This window comes from Artemia franciscana, chromosome 5 (assembly GCF_032884065.1).
Source record: "Artemia franciscana chromosome 5, ASM3288406v1, whole genome shotgun sequence".
Classification (NCBI taxonomy): Eukaryota; Metazoa; Arthropoda; class Branchiopoda; order Anostraca; family Artemiidae; genus Artemia; species Artemia franciscana.
Genome location: NC_088867.1, coordinates 52,727,120 through 52,750,553, shown reverse-complemented (window position 1 = coordinate 52,750,553; position 23,434 = coordinate 52,727,120). Strand labels below are relative to the sequence as shown.

At 37.1% G+C, this 23,434-nt stretch overlaps 8 protein-coding genes, 2 non-coding genes and 1 pseudogene across 10 annotated transcripts; 6 read left to right on the top strand and 5 right to left on the bottom strand.

The window, feature by feature from the left end:
- Positions 1-1,278: 1,278 nt before the first annotated feature.
- LOC136027582 (histone H4) lies at positions 1,279-1,693 on the bottom strand. The gene has a single exon (XM_065704961.1). It carries the CDS (start codon positions 1,632-1,634, stop codon positions 1,323-1,325), a length of 312 nt encoding a protein of 103 aa, XP_065561033.1. The 5' UTR covers positions 1,635-1,693; the 3' UTR covers positions 1,279-1,322.
- Positions 1,694-1,786: 93 nt separating this feature from the next.
- Positions 1,787-2,291, top strand: LOC136027577 (histone H3-like; annotated as a pseudogene).
- Positions 2,292-3,130: 839 nt separating this feature from the next.
- LOC136027579 (histone H2B) lies at positions 3,131-3,620 on the bottom strand. Its single transcript, XM_065704959.1, has one exon. The coding sequence runs from the start codon at positions 3,567-3,569 to the stop codon at positions 3,198-3,200; it is 372 nt and encodes a 123-aa protein (XP_065561031.1). The 5' UTR covers positions 3,570-3,620; the 3' UTR covers positions 3,131-3,197.
- A 167-nt stretch (positions 3,621-3,787) lies between these two features.
- On the top strand, positions 3,788-4,168 carry LOC136027764 (histone H2A). Its single transcript, XM_065705224.1, has one exon. It carries the CDS (start codon positions 3,788-3,790, stop codon positions 4,166-4,168), a length of 381 nt encoding a protein of 126 aa, XP_065561296.1.
- Positions 4,169-5,381: 1,213 nt separating this feature from the next.
- LOC136027794 (5S ribosomal RNA) lies at positions 5,382-5,500 on the top strand. Its single transcript, XR_010617659.1, has one exon. It is a non-coding gene; the product is annotated as a 5S ribosomal RNA (ribosomal RNA).
- A 1,874-nt stretch (positions 5,501-7,374) lies between these two features.
- Positions 7,375-7,767, bottom strand: LOC136027763 (histone H1-like protein HC2). The gene has a single exon (XM_065705223.1). The coding sequence runs from the start codon at positions 7,765-7,767 to the stop codon at positions 7,375-7,377; it is 393 nt and encodes a 130-aa protein (XP_065561295.1).
- A 1,554-nt stretch (positions 7,768-9,321) lies between these two features.
- LOC136027583 (histone H4) lies at positions 9,322-9,742 on the bottom strand. Its single transcript, XM_065704962.1, has one exon. It carries the CDS (start codon positions 9,675-9,677, stop codon positions 9,366-9,368), a length of 312 nt encoding a protein of 103 aa, XP_065561034.1. The 5' UTR covers positions 9,678-9,742; the 3' UTR covers positions 9,322-9,365.
- A 91-nt stretch (positions 9,743-9,833) lies between these two features.
- LOC136027576 (histone H3) lies at positions 9,834-10,338 on the top strand. Its single transcript, XM_065704957.1, has one exon. It carries the CDS (start codon positions 9,876-9,878, stop codon positions 10,284-10,286), a length of 411 nt encoding a protein of 136 aa, XP_065561029.1. The 5' UTR covers positions 9,834-9,875; the 3' UTR covers positions 10,287-10,338.
- An 838-nt stretch (positions 10,339-11,176) lies between these two features.
- LOC136027580 (histone H2B) lies at positions 11,177-11,663 on the bottom strand. Its single transcript, XM_065704960.1, has one exon. It carries the CDS (start codon positions 11,613-11,615, stop codon positions 11,244-11,246), a length of 372 nt encoding a protein of 123 aa, XP_065561032.1. The 5' UTR covers positions 11,616-11,663; the 3' UTR covers positions 11,177-11,243.
- A 170-nt stretch (positions 11,664-11,833) lies between these two features.
- On the top strand, positions 11,834-12,214 carry LOC136027762 (histone H2A). Its single transcript, XM_065705222.1, has one exon. It carries the CDS (start codon positions 11,834-11,836, stop codon positions 12,212-12,214), a length of 381 nt encoding a protein of 126 aa, XP_065561294.1.
- A 1,215-nt stretch (positions 12,215-13,429) lies between these two features.
- On the top strand, positions 13,430-13,548 carry LOC136027783 (5S ribosomal RNA). Its single transcript, XR_010617652.1, has one exon. It is a non-coding gene; the product is annotated as a 5S ribosomal RNA (ribosomal RNA).
- The last annotated feature ends 9,886 nt before the right edge of the window (positions 13,549-23,434 follow it).

Here is a 23,434-nt window from a genome sequence, read left to right as displayed (position 1 = left end):
AATATTGAAACTTTGAGGCTTGTATTTTCAAATTTCCATTGTAATAAAAATAAATTTTACTTTATTTCAGCATTATATTTGAAAAGATAAAAATAGTGTTACAATATTTTTGAGATGCAGGGGGGGGGGGGGGGGGCAAAGTTGAAGCAAACTGCATTTATTTGTTTCGATCCCAGGATATCTGAAAGTTTAATATTTGTTCTACACAAAAAAGGAATTGTTTTAAACGAGAAAAATGTTCCTCTCTACCGTATAAATTTCAAGTTTTGCTTAAAAACAAACATTAGAAATCATAAATAAAAAAAAAACAAAAAAAAACAAAACATAAAAGATTAAAACACAAATGGCAAAAATTGTTTGCAAAAGTTAAAAACACATAACGAATTGTTGCCATATAATCACAAATAAACCCACTTTTATTTGTTTCGATCTCAGGCTATCTGAAAGTTTTAATTTACGTTCCACTGATAAAGGAATTGTTTTAAACGGGGAAAATGTCCCTTTCTACAGTATATTTTCAAGTTTTGCTTAAAAAAAACAACATTATAAATCATAAATAAATAAATGAAAAAAAAAAAAAAAAAACCGCAACAAATTGTTACTATATAATCACAAATAAACTCACTTTTATAGGTTTATGGCGTCTTGTATTTTAAAAAACCAAAAGCAGCGTTGCAACAAACTAGTTTGTTAAATGCTTAGCATTGAAATGCATTAAAAGAAAAGCATTGAAATGAATACCAGCTAAAAGTCAATTTGCTGTTATTTTCCGACATCTAAAATTAAAGACAGTCGAATGCCTTTTGTTGTAGTTTGAAACTCATGATTTTGGGCTTCATTCTCAGAGTCAGTTTACAAGGAAATTCATTTGCTAGCTAAAATTTTGCCAGCTTTTCATACTTGTTTATTAACTGCAAATAACTAATGCAATACTTTTGTCCAAATTGTATGGTCTAGCGGCAATTTAGCAAGAGTAGGAACACATTTTCCTCCGTTCCTACTATCTTCATTCAAACATGAAAGAATGGGCTTGTGCAGTTAAATAGCAGCAATTATTTCTTTGAATAATTCCATGGTTTGAATACGCAACTTTATTCAAAAATATGCAAGGAAAAGCTAAATAAAGTAAAATAGTAATGGAAAATTTGTTTGCATATTTCTAATCACATATTATACCTGAGACGAAAAAAGAAAAGGAAAGTATTTACCGACATTTTAAAGGCACAATAAAGAAAAGGCTCAAAACCTGAGCTAAAAAGTGTTTAAAAGGTTTGGTGGCCTTTAAAAAGGCCGTTGGGTAGGGGGACAGTTCAGGGGGACCATTAACCACCAAAGCCATACAATGTACGACCTTGACGCTTCAGAGCGTAGACTACATCCATTGCAGTTACTGTCTTTCTCTTGGCATGTTCTGTGTAGGTGACAGCATCACGAATAACATTTTCGAGGAAAACTTTAAGAACACCTCTGGTTTCCTCGTAAATTAGGCCAGATATACGTTTTACACCACCGCGGCGAGCCAGTCTTCTGATAGCTGGCTTTGTGATACCCTGGATATTGTCACGAAGAACTTTGCGATGACGTTTTGCGCCTCCTTTTCCAAGCCCCTTTCCTCCTTTTCCTCTTCCTGTCATATTCAATTTAGTGGAGTTGTCAACAGTTGCAAAGTTTTAGTCAAACTAAGAAATTTCCTTGAAAGCCCGCTTAATTTATACTATTAATGACTTTCCCGTCAAAGTGTGACTCTGTCGCGCGGCTCTCGCTCCATATAAATATAGCCACTGGGTATTGATTCTTTTGTTCATTCTTTTAAAGAGAGGCAAACTATCAACATGGCTAGGACGAAACAAACTGCGAGAAAATCAACGGGCGGAAAGGCACCTAGAAAGCAGCTTGCGACCAAGGCAGCACGTAAGTCGGCTCCTGCTACCGGAGGGGTGAAAAAACCACACAGATACAGGCCCGGAACCGTGGCCCTGAGAGAAATTCGTCGCTATCAAAAGAGCACCGAACTCTTAATAAGGAAATTGCCTTTTCAGAGACTTGTGCGAGAAATTGCTCAGGATTTCAAACTGACTTGAGGTTCCAGAGTTCGGCGGTGATGGCCTTACAAGAAGCCAGCGAGGCGTATTTAGTTGGACTTTTTGAGGATACCAACTTGTGTGCCATTCACGCCAAGAGGGTGACCATCATGCCCAAAGATATTCAACTTGCCCGTCGTATCCGTGGCGAGAGAGCTTAAGTACCCTAGTTCACCGCAACTGCATCTTAACCAACGGCCCTTTTAAGGGCCACTAGATGGATTAAACAAACAGGCGAAATTACGTTAAACAGCGTAGTGTTCGGTGAAAAAAAAGGAAAGGTATGACTCAAGGAGGCATAATTATTTCAAAAATCATTTATAAGATTCGGCGTGGCATTAAACAAGATCCGAATTATCTAATGAAAAGTGAAAGAGACAAAAAGCCAATTTAGGCCAGTCTAATAAATCCAAAAATACCCCCCAAAAAATGAACAGACTCATTTTTATACAATCCTAATAAGAGGGCTAATGTCAGATTTGCCTCTCACTCAATCGGACCATCTCTCTTGGCTTTTTCTACAATTGGCCATGGCTTGATGCCCACAACTATCCGATTTTAATTCAAAATCAACGGACATAGAAAACAAAACCAAAAAAACACCATGGGCAAAATAACCAAAAAAAAAAAGGTCGAAATTATTTCAGATATACGTCAAATTATTGTAAAAATGAATCATGAATTCAGCTTGGCATTCAACAAGATCCAAAACATCTAATGAAAAGGAAACACGCAAAATGCCTATTTAGGCCAGCCTAATAAACCCAAAAAAATGAGCAGCTCCCAATGGGGCCCATTGACCTTTAAAAATGCTTTCAATGGAATTTCATGAAAAAGTCGAGGCCCCCTTTTCTATTCTCTTTAACTATTCGCCGATAGATATTACTTTCTATACAACAAGCAAATTGAGACCTGCCTTCAAACAGGGAGCCTTTTTATTATTTTGAATTGTGGTTTGTTTAGTATGGGTTCTTGTTTACCCAAGATTTCGCAAATCAAAGCCAGGAGTAATGAAAGCAATTTGAGAGTAGAGCATTTGAAATAAGGTGTTAGCCCTTAAAAGGGCTGTTTGGGAGGGTCCGGCTGATTGAGCGCTAATAGACGGGGGAAACCCCCTTATTTGGAGCTTGTGTATTTTGTTACAGCTTTAGTGCCTTCACTAACAGCGTGCTTGGCAAGTTCTCCGGGTAGGAGCAGCCTCACAGCAGTTTGAACCTCTCTGCTAGTGATGGTGGACCTCTTGTTGTAGTGAGCTAGACGAGAGGCTTCTGCAGCAATCCTTTCAAAGATGTCATTGACAAAGCTATTCATGATGCTCATTGCCTTGCTAGAAACACCAGTGTCGGGATGCACTTGCTTGAGAACTTTGTAAATGTAAATGGCGTAGCTTTCCTTCCTCTTTCGTTTCCTTTTCTTATCAGTTTTACTGATATTTTTCTGCGCCTTACCAGCTTTCTTTGCTGCTTTTCCTGAAGTTTTTGGAGCCATGGTTAACAGATGCCTTAACGAAATCCAATTGTCAAATGAATAGCGTTTACAAAATTTGACCCGCTTATATACCAACTACAGTTCGCGCAGAATTCTTTCGTCAGAGGAACTCAGTTCGCTGGCCGGAGTATAAATTGTTTGCGCTTTCAAGAATAGCCATCATTTTCAATTTGTTCGTGATCAAGAAGAGTCCAAGTGAATTTTGTAACCTAGAAACCATGTCAGGAAGAGGAAAAGGTGGAAAAGTGAAGGGAAAGGCAAAGTCCCGTTCAAACAGGGCAGGTCTCCAATTCCCAGTGGGAAGGATCCACCGTCTTCTGAGAAAGGGCAACTATGCAGAGCGAGTTGGTGCAGGGGCACCCGTTTACCTTGCAGCGGTGATGGAGTATTTGGCTGCTGAGGTCCTTGAGCTTGCTGGTAATGCTGCACGAGATAACAAAAAAACTCGTATCATTCCTCGTCACCTTCAGCTAGCCATTAGAAACGATGAAGAACTCAACAAGCTACTGTCGGGGGTTACCATTGCCCAAGGAGGCGTTTTGCCCAATATTCAAGCAGTCCTTCTACCAAAGAAGACTGAAAAACCGGCAAAGGCCTAAATGAATCGAATTTTAGCTCCAAGACCTACCCTAAATTAACCAACAGCCCTTTTAAGGGCTACAAATTAATTGAATCACTCTATAGCATGTAACCACTCCCGGAGAGATAAAAGCTATGAAATTAAGGATGCTGAATGTGAAAAGGAAAACTTTCACATTTATCTAGTAACAAAGGGCAAGAATTTACCGGAGGCTGAGGAGATATTTTCCTTAAAAATCGTTAAGTTTTACCCCCAACAAAATCTAAACATATATTTGAGGCTAAACCATTTTGTTACAATTAATAAAGTTTCAAAGACCCTCTAATTCAGCTGATCTAAACTAGCCTAGGAAGCCATAGGGTAGTCATCTCAAAGGTAGAAACATTTTGGGGGGCTTGTCATTTTTTTTTAGAAGGAATAAAGGTTTGTTAAAAAAAAAAAAAAAAACAAAAAAAAAACCGAAGGTAAAATTCTTGTTAATTGACTTCTTGCTATCTCAGAAAGGGCTTAGGTTAGGAAAAATGAAACTTTCAGGGATGAATCTACAGACTAAAGTATGTCTTGGGAAGGTATTTTGAAGCAACTACCTCCACTCCTTCTCCCTCTAGAGGGCCCTGACCTTTGATGACCTTTAAAAATATGTGTGTTATAAAAGTAAAACCTTGCAAAACAGATCTTCTACTTAATTGAAGTACAACAAAATTGTTTTCACCTTCATAACTTAACTCAATTACATTTTATAAGGTCTTAAAGATATGCAAATACATTTCCTAAATTTTGAAAAAACAAACAAACATTGACATGGCTCAGAATTCTACTCAAATAACAGGAATTGCATTTTCACAACTAAAGGCAGAGAAAAAGCAGCTAGTAACTGAAAATTAAGGTAAAATGTTGTTTTGTCAAAATTTCGATAGGTATAGACCTGTCATGGAGGCGAATTTCAGGGCTCTCTAGAGGGAGAAGGTGAGGAGGTGGGTACTTTAAAATACCTTCCCGGGACATACTTTAGCCTGTAGACCCATCCCTGAAAGTTTCATTTTTCTAACCTAAACCCTTTCTGAGATATCAAGAAGTCAATTCACTAGAATTTTACCAAAACAATTAATAAACATATTTTGATTCTTTTTAAATATTTGTCTACTAAAAACCTTGGTTCACGACTCTAAAACTAGGCATTTTATTTCTTTTCAGTTTGTGGACCAACAACTATTTTGTTACAAAATTTCTCAGCCAACGGCCATACCACGTTGAAAGTACCCAGTCTCGTCAGATCCTGGAAGTCACACAACGTCGGGCCCGGTCAGTACTTGGATGGGTGACCGCCTGGGAACACCGGGTGCTGTTGGCATTTTTTTTGTTTTTGTTTTTTTTTCTTATATATATATTTATATATTATAATGAATTATTTTCAAAGTAAAATAATATTCTTTAACAAACTCGTTTCCTTATTCTAATAGCGCCAAGCTGATTACATCTTTTATAAGAAAAAAGAAAAACAGAAGAGACTAAGTTGGACATCTCCTTGATTTCCATCTATCGGTAATAAATAAATGCCAACACTCAACTCACATTTATCTAAGCCAATAAATAAAGTCAAAAATTGTAACCAAAGTGACATTATAAGCCCCCAAGATATTTTAGTTGACCATTCCGGCAATTAAATCAAGTTGAAAGCCACCAAGAAACATACAGTTTTAAATGATTAATTCTCCTATGCCGGAATTGATTCTTCAGTCCATGGGGCATCGCCTTGATTGGTCAAATATACTGGGGGCTATATACAAGTCACAATTTTTGTCTTTATTTGTTGGCTCATCAGCTAAGCCAAAACAACAGTGGACTCACACTCATTTCTGATTTCCAAAAAGATGGCGTGTCATGCAATATATTCCATTGGGGCCACTTTACCAGCTTTTTATGATAAAAGCTGATTGAACAGTGTATTTACGTCCAAATCGTCTTCATATATTTTTGGGCTCAACTCCATTGGACAGTTCAAATACTTTTGTCTTTCAATAGCATCTACACCACAAATCTGCTTGTTCCTTCAATAGCGCCGCATAAATAGCTGACTTAAATCAAAGACTTACTTTAAAATTAGTCTTTGATTTGTCCATGTCCAAATCCACTTCGTATGTTGTCAGGCCCAACTCCATTGTACAGTTCAAATTGCCTTGGTCTTTCAATCGCATCTATAGCAAAAGTCTACTTGTTCCTTCAATAGCGCCGCCTAAGCAATTGTCTAAGATCAAAGACTAACTTTAAAGTTAGTCTTTGATTGGTTTGATGTTCAAAGTCCCTTCAAATGTTTTCGGCCTCAACTTCGTTGTACAGTTCAATTACTTTTGTCTTTCACTAGCATCAATAACACCAATGTACTTGCTCCTTCAAGAGCGCCGCGAAAACAACTGACTTTAATCAAAGACTATCTTCTAACGTATATTCAGGGAACCGCTCTACCTGGGCGAACAATTTGTGCTCAGAGGCCTAGCGAGTCATTTATAGGTAATCTGTGGTCCTTCTTTTTTGTTTTCGCAAAGATTGCGATTCATGTGTTGTATTGTCAAATAACAAAACATTACCAACACCAACAGACATTTTTAGAGTCTAAACTTTTTGTATCAAGCCTTTTCTTTTTTGTCGAAGATTTGAAAAAAAGAAATTAAGCGAAACTATTTATATTTGTGTTATTTTCCTGTAAAATAGTACTAGTATTTATAAGTCTAGCTGGAATGACACCTCAACTCTAACGATTTACACTTTGTTATTTTTAATCTGTTATTATCTTTGAATGATATAATCATATTAGTTATGACTGATCAGCCTAGTCGGGAATGGAACCTCCGCTCCCGCAATTTGAAGGCGCCGCTCTGCCCATTCGGCTATGGCGATATATTTGTATATTTATCAATGTGAGCACTTTAATATCAAGCTTGAACCTTACGAGCCAGCCGTCAAATCTAGTCTTTAATATAGGGTTGTTTTTCGTTTTTTTTTTTTTGTTTTTTTTTTAGACAGCAATAGCACTAGAATGCAAAAGTAAATATTATGCAATGCATTTTTGGGCTCAAACAACAGCTGGATTATACTTGAAAGGGAAAAGTAGAGAGTCAAAATTGGAAATTTACAGCATTATAACTTTCGGAACAGAAAATTTCGAGCATTTGCTTTGATAGCCCTGAAAAGGGCTGTTTGATACTGCAGGATAACTTATTGCGCACATTACTTTTTAGCTGGTTTCTTAGCTACTGACTTTTTAGATGCCACTTTCTTGGCGGGAGCTTTCTTGACTGACGGCCCCTTCTTGGGTGTCGATTTCTTTGCTGCCACTGCTTTTTTGGCAACAGTGGTTTTCTTGGAAATCTTTACAGGTTTCTTGCTACCACCCATTGGCTTGGTAGCCTTTTTGCCTGAAGTTGACTTTTTAACTGCAGTAGGTTTGACTGTTTTCTTGACTAAGGTTTTCTTAGCTGTGGGCTTGGCAGGCTTTACAGCCTTGGAATTTTCGGCCTTGACAGGCTTTGCAAGCTTGAAAGAACCAGTTACGCCAGTACCTTTGGGATTTATAACAATTCCATTTGCAAGGCAACGCTTCAAAGCTTGCTTAAGATGCATATTCACAACTTTGGCATCATTGCCACCTGGAAATTGGCCATTATGTATTTGAGAATGGCCTGACGGCTAGATCCCCCACGTTCTTTCAGGTCAGCAATGGATTTGGTGATCATTTCCGTGTATTTTGGGTGGTTTGCTGGTGCCTTGACCTTTTTATCCCCTTTAGGTTTTGCAGCCTTAGCTGGTTTTGGAGCCTTTGCTTTCTTTTCCTTCTTGGCTGGTGAAGCCATGCTCTGGGATTCTACAGATGCTGGTGCCACTTCAGCTTCAATTTCAACTTTGAGGCTTGTATTTTCAAATTTCAATTCTCAAATTTCAAATTTCAATTTCAACTTTGAGGCTTGTATTTTCAAATTTCCATTGTAATAAAAATAAATTTTACTTTATTTCAGCATTATATTTGAAAAGATAAAAATAGTGTTACAATATTTTTGAGATGCAGGGGGGGGGGGGGGGCAAAGTTGAAGCAAACTGCATTTATTTGTTTCGATCCCAGGATATCTGAAAGTTTAATATTTGTTCTACACAAAAAAGGAATTGTTTTAAACGAGAAAAATGTTCCTCTCTACCGTATAAATTTCAAGTTTTGCTTAAAAACAAACATTAGAAATCATAAATAAAAAAAAAACAAAAAAAACAAAACATAAAAGATAACGAATTGTTGCCATATAATCACAAATAAACCCACTTTTATTTGTTTCGATCTCAGGCTATCTGAAAGTTTTAATTTACGTTCCACTGATAAAGGAATTGTTTTAAACGGGGAAAATGTCCCTTTCTACAGTATATTTTCAAGTTTTGCTTAAAAAAAAACAACATTATAAATCATAAATAAATAAATGAAAAAAAAAAAAAAAAAACCGCAACAAATTGTTACTATATAATCACAAATAAACTCACTTTTATAGGTTTATGGCGTCTTGTATTTTAAAAAACCAAAAGCAGCGTTGCAACAAACTAGTTTGTTAAATGCTTAGCATTGAAATGCATTAAAAGAAAAGCATTGAAATGAATACCAGCTAAAAGTCAATTTGCTGTTATTTTCCGACATCTAAAATTAAAGACAGTCGAATGCCTTTTGTTGTAGTTTGAAACTCATGATTTTGGGCTTCATTCTCAGAGTCAGTTTACAAGGAAATTCATTTGCTAGCTAAAATTTTGCCAGCTTTTCATACTTGTTTATTAACTGCAAATAACTAATGCAATACTTTTGTCCAAATTGTATGGTCTAGCGGCAATTTAGCAAGAGTAGGAACACATTTTCCTCCGTTCCTACTATCTTCATTCAAACATGAAAGAATGGGCTTGTGCAGTTAAATAGCAGCAATTATTTCTTTGAATAATTCCATGGTTTGAATACGCAACTTTATTCAAAAATATGCAAGGAAAAGCTAAATAAAGTAAAATAGTAATGGAAAATTTGTTTGCATATTTCTAATCACATATTATACCTGAGACGAAAAAAGAAAAGGAAAGTATTTACCGACATTTTAAAGGCACAATAAAGAAAAGGCTCAAAAACCTGAGCTAAAAAGTGTTTAAAAGGTTTGGTGGCCTTTAAAAAGGCCGTTGGGTAGGGGGACAGTTCAGGGGGACCATTAACCACCAAAGCCATACAATGTACGACCTTGACGCTTCAGAGCGTAGACTACATCCATTGCAGTTACTGTCTTTCTCTTGGCATGTTCTGTGTAGGTGACAGCATCACGAATAACATTTTCGAGGAAAACTTTAAGAACACCTCTGGTTTCCTCGTAAATTAGGCCAGATATACGTTTTACACCACCGCGGCGAGCCAGTCTTCTGATAGCTGGCTTTGTGATACCCTGGATATTGTCACGAAGAACTTTGCGATGACGTTTTGCGCCTCCTTTTCCAAGCCCCTTTCCTCCTTTTCCTCTTCCTGTCATATTCAATTTAGTGGAGTTGTCAACAGTTGCAAAGTTTTAGTCAAACTAAGAAATTTCCTTGAAAGCCCGCTTAATTTATACTATTAAAGACTTTCCCGTCAAAGTGTGACTCTGTCGCGCGGCTCTCGCTCCATATAAATATAGCCACTGGGTATTGATTCTTTTGTTCATTCTTTTAAAGAGAGGCAAACTATCAACATGGCTAGGACGAAACAAACTGCGAGAAAATCAACGGGCGGAAAGGCACCTAGAAAGCAGCTTGCGACCAAGGCAGCACGTAAGTCGGCTCCTGCTACCGGAGGGGTGAAAAAACCACACAGATACAGGCCCGGAACCGTGGCCCTGAGAGAAATTCGTCGCTATCAAAAGAGCACCGAACTCTTAATAAGGAAATTGCCTTTTCAGAGACTTGTGCGAGAAATTGCTCAGGATTTCAAAACTGACTTGAGGTTCCAGAGTTCGGCGGTGATGGCCTTACAAGAAGCCAGCGAGGCGTATTTAGTTGGACTTTTTGAGGATACCAACTTGTGTGCCATTCACGCCAAGAGGGTGACCATCATGCCCAAAGATATTCAACTTGCCCGTCGTATCCGTGGCGAGAGAGCTTAAGTACCCTAGTTCACCGCAACTGCATCTTAACCAACGGCCCTTTTAAGGGCCACTAGATGGATTAAACAAACAGGCGAAATTACGTTAAACAGCGTAGTGTTCGGTGAAAAAAAAGGAAAGGTATGACTCAAGGAGGCATAATTATTTCAAAAATCATTTATAAGATTCGGCGTGGCATTAAACAAGATCCGAATTATCTAATGAAAAGTGAAAGAGACAAAAAGCCAATTTAGGCCAGTCTAATAAATCCAAAAATACCCCCCAAAAAATGAACAGACTCATTTTTATACAATCCTAATAAGAGGGCTAATGTCAGATTTGCCTCTCACTCAATCGGACCATCTCTCTTGGCTTTTTCTACAATTGGCCATGGCTTGATGCCCACAACTATCCGATTTTAATTCAAAATCAACGGACATAGAAAACAAAACCAAAAAAAACACCATGGGCAAAATAACCAAAAAAAAAAAGGTCGAAATTATTTCAGATATACGTCAAATTATTGTAAAAATGAATCATGAATTCAGCTTGGCATTCAACAAGATCCAAAACATCTAATGAAAAGGAAACACGCAAAATGCCTATTTAGGCCAGCCTAATAAACCCAAAAAAATGAGCAGCTCCCAATGGGGCCCATTGACCTTTAAAAATGCTTTCAATGGAATTTCATGAAAAAGTCGAGGCCCCCTTTTCTATTCTCTTTAACTATTCGCCGATAGATATTACTTTCTATACAACAAGCAAATTGAGACCTGCCTTCAAAACAGGGAGCCTTTTTATTATTTTGAATTGTGGTTTGTTTAGTATGGGTTCTTGTTTACCCAAGATTTCGCAAATCAAAGCCAGGAGTAATGAAAGCAATTTGAGAGTAGAGCATTTGAAATAAGGTGTTAGCCCTTAAAAGGGCTGTTTGGGAGGGTCCGGCTGATTGAGCGCTAATAGACGGGGGAAACCCCCTTATTTGGAGCTTGTGTATTTTGTTACAGCTTTAGTGCCTTCACTAACAGCGTGCTTGGCAAGTTCTCCGGGTAGGAGCAGCCTCACAGCAGTTTGAACCTCTCTGCTAGTGATGGTGGACCTCTTGTTGTAGTGAGCTAGACGAGAGGCTTCTGCAGCAATCCTTTCAAAGATGTCATTGACAAAGCTATTCATGATGCTCATTGCCTTGCTAGAAACACCAGTGTCGGGATGCACTTGCTTGAGAACTTTGTAAATGTAAATGGCGTAGCTTTCCTTCCTCTTTCGTTTCCTTTTCTTATCAGTTTTACTGATATTTTTCTGCGCCTTACCAGCTTTCTTTGCTGCTTTTCCTGAAGTTTTTGGAGCCATGGTTAACAGATGCCTTAACGAAATCCAATTGTCAAATGAATAGCGTTTACAAAATTTGACCCGCTTATATACCAACTACAGTTCGCGCAGAATTCTTTCGTCAGAGGAACTCAGTTCGCTGGCCGGAGTATAAATTGTTTGCGCTTTCAAGAATAGCCATCATTTTCAATTTGTTCGTGATCAAGAAGAGTCCAAGTGAATTTTGTAACCTAGAAACCATGTCAGGAAGAGGAAAAGGTGGAAAAGTGAAGGGAAAGGCAAAGTCCCGTTCAAACAGGGCAGGTCTCCAATTCCCAGTGGGAAGGATCCACCGTCTTCTGAGAAAGGGCAACTATGCAGAGCGAGTTGGTGCAGGGGCACCCGTTTACCTTGCAGCGGTGATGGAGTATTTGGCTGCTGAGGTCCTTGAGCTTGCTGGTAATGCTGCACGAGATAACAAAAAAACTCGTATCATTCCTCGTCACCTTCAGCTAGCCATTAGAAACGATGAAGAACTCAACAAGCTACTGTCGGGGGTTACCATTGCCCAAGGAGGCGTTTTGCCCAATATTCAAGCAGTCCTTCTACCAAAGAAGACTGAAAAACCGGCAAAGGCCTAAATGAATCGAATTTTAGCTCCAAGACCTACCCTAAATTAACCAACAGCCCTTTTAAGGGCTACAAATTAATTGAATCACTCTATAGCATGTAACCACTCCCGGAGAGATAAAAGCTATGAAATTAAGGATGCTGAATGTGAAAAGGAAAACTTTCACATTTATCTAGTAACAAAGGGCAAGAATTTACCGGAGGCTGAGGAGATATTTTCCTTAAAAATCGTTAAGTTTTACCCCCAACAAAATCTAAACATATATTTGAGGCTAAACCATTTTGTTACAATTAATAAAGTTTCAAAGACCCTCTAATTCAGCTGATCTAAACTAGCCTAGGAAGCCATAGGGTAGTCATCTCAAAGGTAGAAACATTTTGGGGGGCTTGTCATTTTTTTTTAGAAGGAATAAAGGTTTGTTAAAAAAAAAAAAAAAAAAAACAAAAAAAAAACCGAAGGTAAAATTCTTGTTAATTGACTTCTTGCTATCTCAGAAAGGGCTTAGGTTAGGAAAAATGAAACTTTCAGGGATGAATCTACAGACTAAAGTATGTCTTGGGAAGGTATTTTGAAGCAACTACCTCCACTCCTTCTCCCTCTAGAGGGCCCTGACCTTTGATGACCTTTAAAAATATGTGTGTTATAAAAGTAAAACCTTGCAAAACAGATCTTCTACTTAATTGAAGTACAACAAAATTGTTTTCACCTTCATAACTTAACTCAATTACATTTTATAAGGTCTTAAAGATATGCAAATACATTTCCTAAATTTTGAAAAAACAAACAAACATTGACATGGCTCAGAATTCTACTCAAATAACAGGAATTGCATTTTCACAACTAAAGGCAGAGAAAAAGCAGCTAGTAACTGAAAATTAAGGTAAAATGTTGTTTTGTCAAAATTTCGATAGGTATAGACCTGTCATGGAGGCGAATTTCAGGGCTCTCTAGAGGGAGAAGGTGAGGAGGTGGGTACTTTAAAATACCTTCCCGGGACATACTTTAGCCTGTAGACCCATCCCTGAAAGTTTCATTTTCTAACCTAAACCCTTTCTGAGATATCAAGAAGTCAATTCACTAGAATTTTACCAAAACAATTAATAAACATATTTTGATTCTTTTTAAATATTTGTCTACTAAAAACCTTGGTTCACGACTCTAAAACTAGGCATTTTATTTCTTTTCAGTTTGTGGACCAACAACTATTTTGTTACAAAATTTCTCAGCCAACGGCCATACCACGTTGAAAGTACCCAGTCTCGTCAGATCCTGGAAGTCACACAACGTCGGGCCCGGTCAGTACTTGGATGGGTGACCGCCTGGGAACACCGGGTGCTGTTGGCATTTTTTTTGTTTTTGTTTTTTTTTCTTATATATATATTTATATATTATAATGAATTATTTTCAAAGTAAAATAATATTCTTTAACAAACTCGTTTCCTTATTCTAATAGCGCCAAGCTGATTACATCTTTTATAAGAAAAAAGAAAAACAGAAGAGACTAAGTTGGACATCTCCTTGATTTCCATCTATCGGTAATAAATAAATGCCAACACTCAACTCACATTTATCTAAGCCAATAAATAAAGTCAAAAATTGTAACCAAAGTGACATTATAAGCCCCCAAGATATTTTAGTTGACCATTCCGGCAATTAAATCAAGTTGAAAGCCACCAAGAAACATACAGTTTTAAATGATTAATTCTCCTATGCCGGAATTGATTCTTCAGTCCATGGGGCATCGCCTTGATTGGTCAAATATACTGGGGGCTATATACAAGTCACAATTTTTGTCTTTATTTGTTGGCTCATCAGCTAAGCCAAAACAACAGTGGACTCACACTCATTTCTGATTTCCAAAAAGATGGCGTGTCATGCAATATATTCCATTGGGGCCACTTTACCAGCTTTTTATGATAAAAGCTGATTGAACAGTGTATTTACGTCCAAATCGTCTTCATATATTTTTGGGCTCAACTCCATTGGACAGTTCAAATACTTTTGTCTTTCAATAGCATCTACACCACAAATCTGCTTGTTCCTTCAATAGCGCCGCATAAATAGCTGACTTAAATCAAAGACTTACTTTAAAATTAGTCTTTGATTTGTCCATGTCCAAATCCACTTCGTATGTTGTCAGGCCCAACTCCATTGTACAGTTCAAATTGCCTTGGTCTTTCAATCGCATCTATAGCAAAAGTCTACTTGTTCCTTCAATAGCGCCGCCTAAGCAATTGTCTAAGATCAAAGACTAACTTTAAAGTTAGTCTTTGATTGGTCAAATTGGTTTGATGTTCAAAGTCCCTTCAAATGTTTTCGGCCTCAACTTCGTTGTACAGTTCAATTACTTTTGTCTTTCACTAGCATCAATAACACCAATGTACTTGCTCCTTCAAGAGCGCCGCGAAAACAACTGACTTTAATCAAAGACTATCTTCTAACGTATATTCAGGGAACCGCTCTACCTGGGCGAACAATTTGTGCTCAGAGGCCTAGCGAGTCATTTATAGGTAATCTGTGGTCCTTCTTTTTTGTTTTCGCAAAGATTGCGATTCATGTGTTGTATTGTCAAATAACAAAACATTACCAACACCAACAGACATTTTTAGAGTCTAAACTTTTTGTATCAAGCCTTTTCTTTTTTGTCGAAGATTTGAAAAAAAGAAATTAAGCGAAACTATTTATATTTGTGTTATTTTCCTGTAAAATAGTACTAGTATTTATAAGTCTAGCTGGAATGACACCTCAACTCTAACGATTTACACTTTGTTATTTTTAATCTGTTATTATCTTTGAATGATATAATCATATTAGTTATGACTGATCAGCCTAGTCGGGAATGGAACCTCCGCTCCCGCAATTTGAAGGTGCCGCTCTGCCCATTCGGCTATGGCGATATATTTGTATATTTATCAATGTGAGCACTTCAATATCAAGCTTGAACCTTACGAGCCAGCCGTCAAATCTAGTCTTTAATATAGGGTTGTTTTTCGTTTTTTTTTTTTTGTTTTTTTTTTAGACAGCAATAGCACTAGAATGCAAAAGTAAATATTATGCAATGCATTTTTGGGCTCAAACAACAGCTGGATTATACTTGAAAGGGAAAAGTAGAGAGTCAAAATTGGAAATTTACAGCATTATAGCTTTCGGAACAGAAAGTTGTAAGGTCTAGCGGCAATTTAGCAATCAACTTGTAAATTTCATTTTCATAAAACAGTTTCTACCTCTTTGGCCGTTTTGTTACTATGCCTTAATAAATTAGTTCCATAAATATCGCTAATTTAAGTTACGCTAGAAAATCTTTCAACGGAGAAATTTCTTGTGGGGGAAGGAATTTTCCATGAAGGGGGAGCTGGATTTCCCACTCATTATTTAAAAAACAATCAGCAATTAAATAAAAAGAATTTGTTCCAAATGAAAGTAAGAAGCTACATTAAAACTTAAAACGAACCGAAAATATTACGTATATGAGATGAGTTACCTCTCCTCAGTAGCTCGCTTTTACGTTGAAGTTTCTTTTTTAACTTTTAAAAGAGGTTGTTATTCTTAAACAACTGAATAAAAAATCAGACTTAGGTTATTATACGGTTATTATTAGTTTAAAAAAAAGTAAATTAATATACAAACTTCGTTTTAATTATTCATTTATAGTGAGCCAAAATCAAAACCTGCATTAATTCAGAAACATTAAAACTTAAAACGAACAGAAATTATTCCGTATGTGAAAGGGGCTGTCCCATCCTCACCGCCCCACTCTTTACGCTAATTTTTCTTTATATTGTTTTATAAAGTAGAGTTGTGAGAAAGAGTCAAACTTTAGCGTACAGAGAAGGGCGTTGGGGAGGGGACAGCCCCTTTCATAAATAGAGTAATTTATGTTTGTTTTAAGGTTTAATGTCGCTCCTTACTTTCAGTTAAAAAAAAAAACTTGTTTTTATACTTAATCTATAGAAAGGAGCAGGGTTTCTTTTGGATTGCTTCCACTGCGGAAAGATCAATATACTTACAGCGAAGTTCCCAAGACTTTCTTTCCCCTTGAAAAGATAAAACTAAGAATCAGACTTTCAGGGACTGTGGAACTCGGTTGGAAATAATCGTAATTGCTTTTAGGTTTGCAAGGAAATAAAACAAACGAAAATGCAGTTAAATAAATGCAGCAAACTGAAATCTAAATGTTGAAACGTTCTACTGAAAAGGAGAGATATAGATGACAACTGTTAGACGACCTTTTTCCCATATTCTATTAGCTAATAAGAAAGCAAGTAAATTGACCATTTCGAAATCCCTATAAAAAAAAGCTATGTTGGAGACTGAAGATAAGAGAAACAACTATTCTTGTATCATTGCATCTGGAGTACAGTTGCATATCGAACATTTTGTGGCAATAAACTGCAAGTAAGGAGCGACTCGGGCAAATATTAGTCGAAAATCAAACAGTTCTTGTTAACAAAGTGTAAGCAATTAAGTAGCGGAATATTGATATCAATAGATGCATGAAAAGAATTGTTTTTTTCGAAATATATAATATTCATTATGTTTAGTGTTACCCAACATAGGCTACGACCCTCCATTAAAAAAACTGATTTCCAAGGTTGAACTTACTTCTCTGCAAAATGAACAAACAGAAAATTATGTACAAAAAACATATTTTAACTTTTAAAATCGGTGTTTTTAAATACAATTTTTGTGAGTTCTGTAGGTAGAAATTTTCTTAAGGTGTTATCTTAATCTTAATTATAGTAATGGTTAGAATATATTACTCTCTGAATTCATTTTTTCCTAATTAATAATGAAAATTCTTTTCTGGGAACAACTTTTGTTTTTGCAATGAACGTCATTTTTGTAATGAGACTCAAAAAGCGTCTCAACACCAACGAAAAATCTTCTCTGAATTCGCCATAAATTGTCTGCTTACGCTAAATAACCAAGTAAATATTAAAGAAAAGATGACGCCTGTAAGGGAACTTCAGTCCTTTACATGCACGTAAAGGAACCAAGAGCTTCCCCCAAAAAGAGAATTTTCCAAAAGAGAGGCTCTCCAAAGCTTTTCTGACATCTTTCTTTATTATTTCAAGCTGCTTTGTCTCAGAATTATGCACCAAAATCATTTTGTGAGTTGCTAACTTCTTGTTTTCCAAAGCGAGGTAAAAACACTTCTGCTTGCTCTTCTTACACGTCTACTATAGTTTGCTCGATTCTTGGGAAGCTTTTAGAAAAAATATTTTTGACCGGATTTATGTTAGAGCAAATATGAGGGATACTCAGTTCTGGTTCCGAATAGGTCTTGGTGTACAAAATGCTCACGGAACACTTCTTTCACTTCTTCGTCAGTATGAGTAGTCCAAGAAAGAATTATTCGGTTGTGCACACGATACATCTGGAGCATTTGACTCCATATTGCACTCTCAATCCATTTTATCTGTCTTGAAACCTGGGGTGAATCTGTTCATTTGCAAGTCTTTTTGGTCATGATACCAAAATTGTACCACTTAAATCAGAGTTGGCTGTATAATTTTGAGCAAGATACCCATTAGGAGAGGGGTTTAACAGGAGTCAACGATAAGTCCTATAATTTACAATTTACTTCTTGCATGCATCCTTTGTGGTCACTCTAGATACCCTTGATATCCGCCATATTGCAATCGCTGATTACCTTCTATTATTAGTTGAGAATCTATCTGGGTTGCAGGAAACTGTTACCTCAGTTTCTAGGAGTTAAATTTCAAACTGAGTTTGAAACTGAACTTCAAACTGAGTTTCTAGCTCAGTTAAATTTCAAAGGGTTAACCATTGCACCGTCCAAAACTAAGTTCTTAATTTTTGGTATTAAACGACAGATTAGAGGTCCGCTCTCTATTAATATAGATGGAGGAGTTCCAAAAGAAAAGTCTTTGGTACATCTTAACCTCCACTATGGCAAAACGCTTCGTGATATAAAACACCTCATAATCCATAGTTTAAAAGAAAAAATTAGAACAACACATGGAGCTTTTGCCCGAGTCAAAAACCAGTTCGACAGACGAACACTAGGCCACCTGTATAACGCATTCTTTGTCCCAAATATTTTCTTTTAGGCCCATGTGTGGTCTTTTTTATCCAGTCGAAAAAAGATCCATTAATTCAGTGTATTTTAAATTTGTAAAAAAAAAAAATATAGATAACCTCTGTGGTATAGGAACAACAGAATGTAATTAATATTGAGCATTTTAAATATACTTTGTAAAATGGAAGGTTTTCATAACATTCGCTTCGTAGGAATAGTGAAATTCTTAACTTTACAATGGTATCGTTAATTAGCTAGGTACATCACTTGTCATGTCTTTCTAATAAAGATATTCTATAGTATGTTGAACTGTTTGTATTTCTTACACTTTTTATTATTATGTTTGTTCTAATTTCTTTTGTCCATTTTTCGTATTTTTCTAGTTTTGTATTTTCCAGTCAGTGTTTTGAGAGTCTTTTTTCCTTTTTTCTTTCTCTCTCCCCTTTACTCATCTTTTCAGAATTTTTATAGTTTTTGTTATAGAGGGTTTACTACTACTACAACTACTAACAACTCATCGTAGCACTAACCCGCCTGGGGCCAACACATCCCCCATGATTAATTCCTCCGTGGAAAAATCCTCTCACGTGACCTCCTACCCCGATCCCTCCACAACCAGAAACTCCCCCCTAAAAACGTCAGTATACTTCCCAATAACCAACACTAAATGTAAACAATAGGCAAAGTTCATAATTACAGCCATTCCCCCGGGGACTTTGGGGATTAAGTCGTCCTCAAAGACATATTTACTAGATATTTCGACTATGCTGAACAAAATGGCTATCTCAAATTTTGATCCAGTGACTTTGGAAAAAATGAACGTGGGAGGGTGCCTAGTTGCCCTCCAATTTTTCGGTCACGTAAAAAGGGAACTAGAACTTTTAATTTCCTTTAAAATGAGGTATCTCGCAACATTCTAGGACCACTGGGTCGATACGACCACCCCTGGAAAAAAAACTAACAAAATAACAAGAGCTAAGAGCTCATATGGCACTTGCAACGAGGCGAGAAGAGCTAAGAGCCAAGAGATCATATGATATGAGCTCTAACAAAATTCTATGAATCAATAGATTGATTTAAAAAGGAAAATAAGAGGCTTGATGCCGGTCAAGATTTAAAATAAGAGCTCTGAGTCACAAAGTCCTTCTAAATATCAAAATTTATTAAGATCCGATCACCCACTCGTAAGTTATAAATACCTAATTTTTTCTAATTTTTCCTCTCCCTTTTGCCCCCCAGATGGTCGAATCTGGGAAAACGACTTTATCAAGTCAAATTGTGCAGCTCCCTGACACGCCTACCAATTTTCATCGCCCTTGCACGTCCAGAAGCACCGAACTCGCCAAATCACTGAACCCTCCCCCCAACTCCCCCAAAGAAAGCGAATCCAGTACGATTCTGTCAATCACGTATCAAGGACATTTGTTTATTCTATCCACCAAGCTTCATCCCGATTCCTCCACTCCAAGTGTTTTTCCAAGATTTCCCCCTCCAACTCCCCCCAATGTCAAAAGATCTGGTCAGGATTTGAAATGAGAGCTCTGAGACATGAATTCCTTCTAAAAATCAAATTTCATTACGATCCGATCATCTATTCGTAAGATAAAAATACCCCAATTTTCATGTTTTCCAAGAGTTCCGGTTTCCCCCTCCAACTCCCCCGAATGTCACAGGATCTGGTCGGAATTTGAAATTAGAACTTTAAAGCACAAGATCCTTCTAAATATCAAATTTTATTAAGATCTGGTCACCCTTTCGTAAGTTACGAATACCTCAATTTTCAAAATACCCCCCCCCCCCCAATTCCACCAAAGAGAGCAGATCCGGTCCAGTTATGTCAGTCACGTATCTTAGACAGGTTTCTATCCTTCCCATCCAGTTTCATCATGATCTCACCGCTTTAAGTATTTTCTAAGATTTCCGGTCCCCTCAACTGCCCCCCCCCCCCCCGCAATTACGCTTGATCCGGTTGAGATTTAAAATAAGATGTCTGAGTTACGAGGTCCTTCTAAAAATGAAGTTTCATGAAGATCTGATCACTCCTTCGTAAGGTAAAAATACGTCATTTTTTCTTATTTTTCAGAATTACCCCCCCCCCCCCAATTGAGCGGATCCGTTCCAATTATGTAAATCACGTATGCAAGACTTCTGCTTATTTTTCCAACCAAGTTTCATCCCAATCCCTCCAATCTAAGCGTTTTCCATTATTTTAGGTTTCCCCACCCCAAACTTCCCCCAATGTCACCAGATCCGGTCTCATCCGATCCGGTCGGGATATAAAATCAGAGCTCTGAGACACAATATCATTCCAAACATCAAATTTCATTAAGATCCAATCACCCGCTCATAATTTAAAAATACTTCATTTTTTTCTATTTTTTTGCGAATTAACCGGCCCCCTACTCCCCCCCCCAGATAGTCAAATCGGGAAAACGACTATTTCTAATTTAATCTGGTCCGGTCCCTGATACGCTTGCCAAATTTCATCATCCTAGCTTACCTGGAAGTGCCTAAAGTAGCAAAACCGGGACCGACAGACAGACAGACAGACCGACAGACAGAAAGACAGACCGACAGAATTGGCGATTGCTATATGTCACTTGGTTAATACCAAGTGCCATAAAAACAGATAAACGCGCATCCCTGATCCTTCTTATGACAAAAAAAAAATCCGCATTTTTATAGATAGGAGCTTGAAACGTCTACAATAGGGTTCTCTGATACACTGAATCTGACGGTGTGATTTTCATTAAGATTTTATGACTTTGAAGGAGGTGCCTCTCCTTTTTTTGAAAATGAGGCACATTTTCTCAGGCTCGTAACTTCTGATGGGTAAAACTAAACTTGATGAAACTTATACATTTAGAATCAGCATAAGAATCCAATTCTTTTGATTTATATATTGGTATCAAAATTCCGTTTTTTAGAGTTTTCAGTTCGCTACCACGAACTATTTGAAAAAGAGAGTTTTCTTAATTCCAATGGAGTAGCTTCCCCCTTTCCCCTCCAGCTTCAGAAGGAAACACTACACAATTCTCAAAAGTACCTTCTAACAAAATTTCTAAGAGCAGGTCAATTTACTTTACCTCCCACCCCCTAACGCTTAAACTTGTGGCATAAACTATTTACTCTCCACGAATTTCAGATATAGAAAAAAAATAAGGAATCAAATGACACTTTTTTATTTGTATATCATGTTTTAGAAAATTCATGAATATACATAATTTAGGCTATCATTTGGTTGGAGATTTTTTAAGTGAAGAGCTTTTTGGAATTATTGGCTTAAGTATGTGTTTCAGAATTTTTATTGTAGTTTTCAGAATTTTATTGTATCAAACAGCTCGTGGTAACGAACTGTAGTAAGGAGCGATCCGGCTCAATAGTAACCAAAACTCTAAAAAATTGAATTTTGATATCAATAGCTACATCAAAAGAATCGCATTTTAATGCTGATTTTAAATATATAAGTTACGAGCCTGAGAAAATCAAAAGTTACGAGCCTGAGAAAATTTGCCTTATTTAGGAAAATAGGGGGAAACACCCCCTAAAAGTCGTAGGATCTTAACGAAAATGACACCATCAGATTCAGCGTATCAGAGAGCCCTACTGTAGAAGTTTCAAGCTCCTATCTACAAAAATCTGGAATTTTGCATTTTTTGCCAGAAGACAAATCACGGGTGCGTGTTTATTTGTTTGTTTGTTTTTTTTTTTCCCATGGGTCATCGTATCGACCAAGTGGTCCTAGAATGTCGCAAGAGGGCTCATTCTAACGAAAATAAAAAGTTCTAGTGCCCTTTTTAAGTGACCAAAAAAATTGGAGAGCATCTAGGCCCCCTCCCACGCTCATTTTTTTCCCAAAGTCAACGGATCAAAATTTTGAGATAGCCATTTTGTTTAGCATAGTCGAAAACCATATTAACTATGTCTTTGGGAATGACTTACTCATTCCACTTACAATTATGTTTTTGGGGATGACTTACTCCCCCAAAGTCCCTGGGGGAGGGGTTGCAAGTTACAAACTTCAACCAGTGTTTACATATAATAATGGTTATTGGGAAGTGTACAGACGTTTTCAGGGGGATTTTTTTGGTTTTGGGGGTAAGGTTGAGGGAGGGGGCTATGTGGGAGGATCTTTCCTTGGAGAAATATGCCATGGGGGAAAAAATCCAATGAAAAAGGCGCAGGACGAATCTGGTCATGTTAGAAAAAACGTCAAATTAAGAGCTTAATATACAATGCTGGGTGTTCGGAGCCTCTCTATTATGGAGTATAATTTGAAAATAACACAACTATACGAGCGATAAAACATATATATCACAACCATAACTCAACTAACGAAAGAACTGCTAAGAGATAACACAACTATAGAGCGAAAACAGGTGAAAACTAACGGGAAAATAAACGAACTACGAGGTGGAAGGGGCCCAGAGAAAAAATATAATCCTTTTTCAATTTTGAGCCTAACTTCCGCAAAGGAGTAATTATGTCAGAAGCCCCGAAATACCGAATTATTTTCTTTTCAAACAGTTCGTGGTAAGGAGCTGTAGTAAAGGGCGACCCAGGTCAACAGTAAACGATACTCTAAAAAACGATACATCAAAAGCATCGAATTTTTACGCTGATTCTAAATATATAAGTTTCAATTAATTTAGTCTTTGTCATCAAAAGTTACAAGCCTGAGAAAATTTGCCCTATTTTGGAAAAAAGGGGGAAACATCCCCTAAAAGTCATAGAATCTTAACGAAAATCACACTATCGCATTCGGTATATCAGAGAACTCTATAGCAAAAATTTCAAGCTCCTATCTAAAAATGTGGAATTTTGTATTTTTTGCCAGAAGACAAATCACGGGTGCGTGTTTATTTGTTTGTTTGTTTTTTTTTGTTTTTTTCCCCAGGGGTCATCTTATCGACCAAGTGGTCCTAGAATGTCGTGAGAGGGCTCATTCTAACGGAAATGAAAAGTTCTAATGCCCTTTTTAAGTGACCAACAAAATTGGAGGGCAAATAGGCCCCCTCCCATGCTCATTTTTTTCCAAAAGTCAACAGATTAAAATTTTAAGATAGCCATTTTGTTCAGCATAGTCGAAAATCATAATAACTATGTCTTTGGGAATGACTTACTCCCCCACAATCCCTGAGGGAGGGGCTGCAAGTTACAAACTTTGACCAGTGTTTACATATAGTA

What these genes read in the sequence shown, in the direction of transcription:
- LOC136027582 (XM_065704961.1), bottom strand. Translation starts at nt 1,634, where the DNA reads ATGACAGGAAGAGGAAAAGGAGGAAAGGGGCTTGGAAAAGGAGGCGCA.
- LOC136027579 (XM_065704959.1), bottom strand. Translation starts at nt 3,569, where the DNA reads ATGGCTCCAAAAACTTCAGGAAAAGCAGCAAAGAAAGCTGGTAAGGCG.
- LOC136027764 (XM_065705224.1), top strand. Translation starts at nt 3,788, where the DNA reads ATGTCAGGAAGAGGAAAAGGTGGAAAAGTGAAGGGAAAGGCAAAGTCC.
- LOC136027763 (XM_065705223.1), bottom strand. Translation starts at nt 7,767, where the DNA reads ATGCATCTTAAGCAAGCTTTGAAGCGTTGCCTTGCAAATGGAATTGTT.
- LOC136027583 (XM_065704962.1), bottom strand. Translation starts at nt 9,677, where the DNA reads ATGACAGGAAGAGGAAAAGGAGGAAAGGGGCTTGGAAAAGGAGGCGCA.
- LOC136027576 (XM_065704957.1), top strand. Translation starts at nt 9,876, where the DNA reads ATGGCTAGGACGAAACAAACTGCGAGAAAATCAACGGGCGGAAAGGCA.
- LOC136027580 (XM_065704960.1), bottom strand. Translation starts at nt 11,615, where the DNA reads ATGGCTCCAAAAACTTCAGGAAAAGCAGCAAAGAAAGCTGGTAAGGCG.
- LOC136027762 (XM_065705222.1), top strand. Translation starts at nt 11,834, where the DNA reads ATGTCAGGAAGAGGAAAAGGTGGAAAAGTGAAGGGAAAGGCAAAGTCC.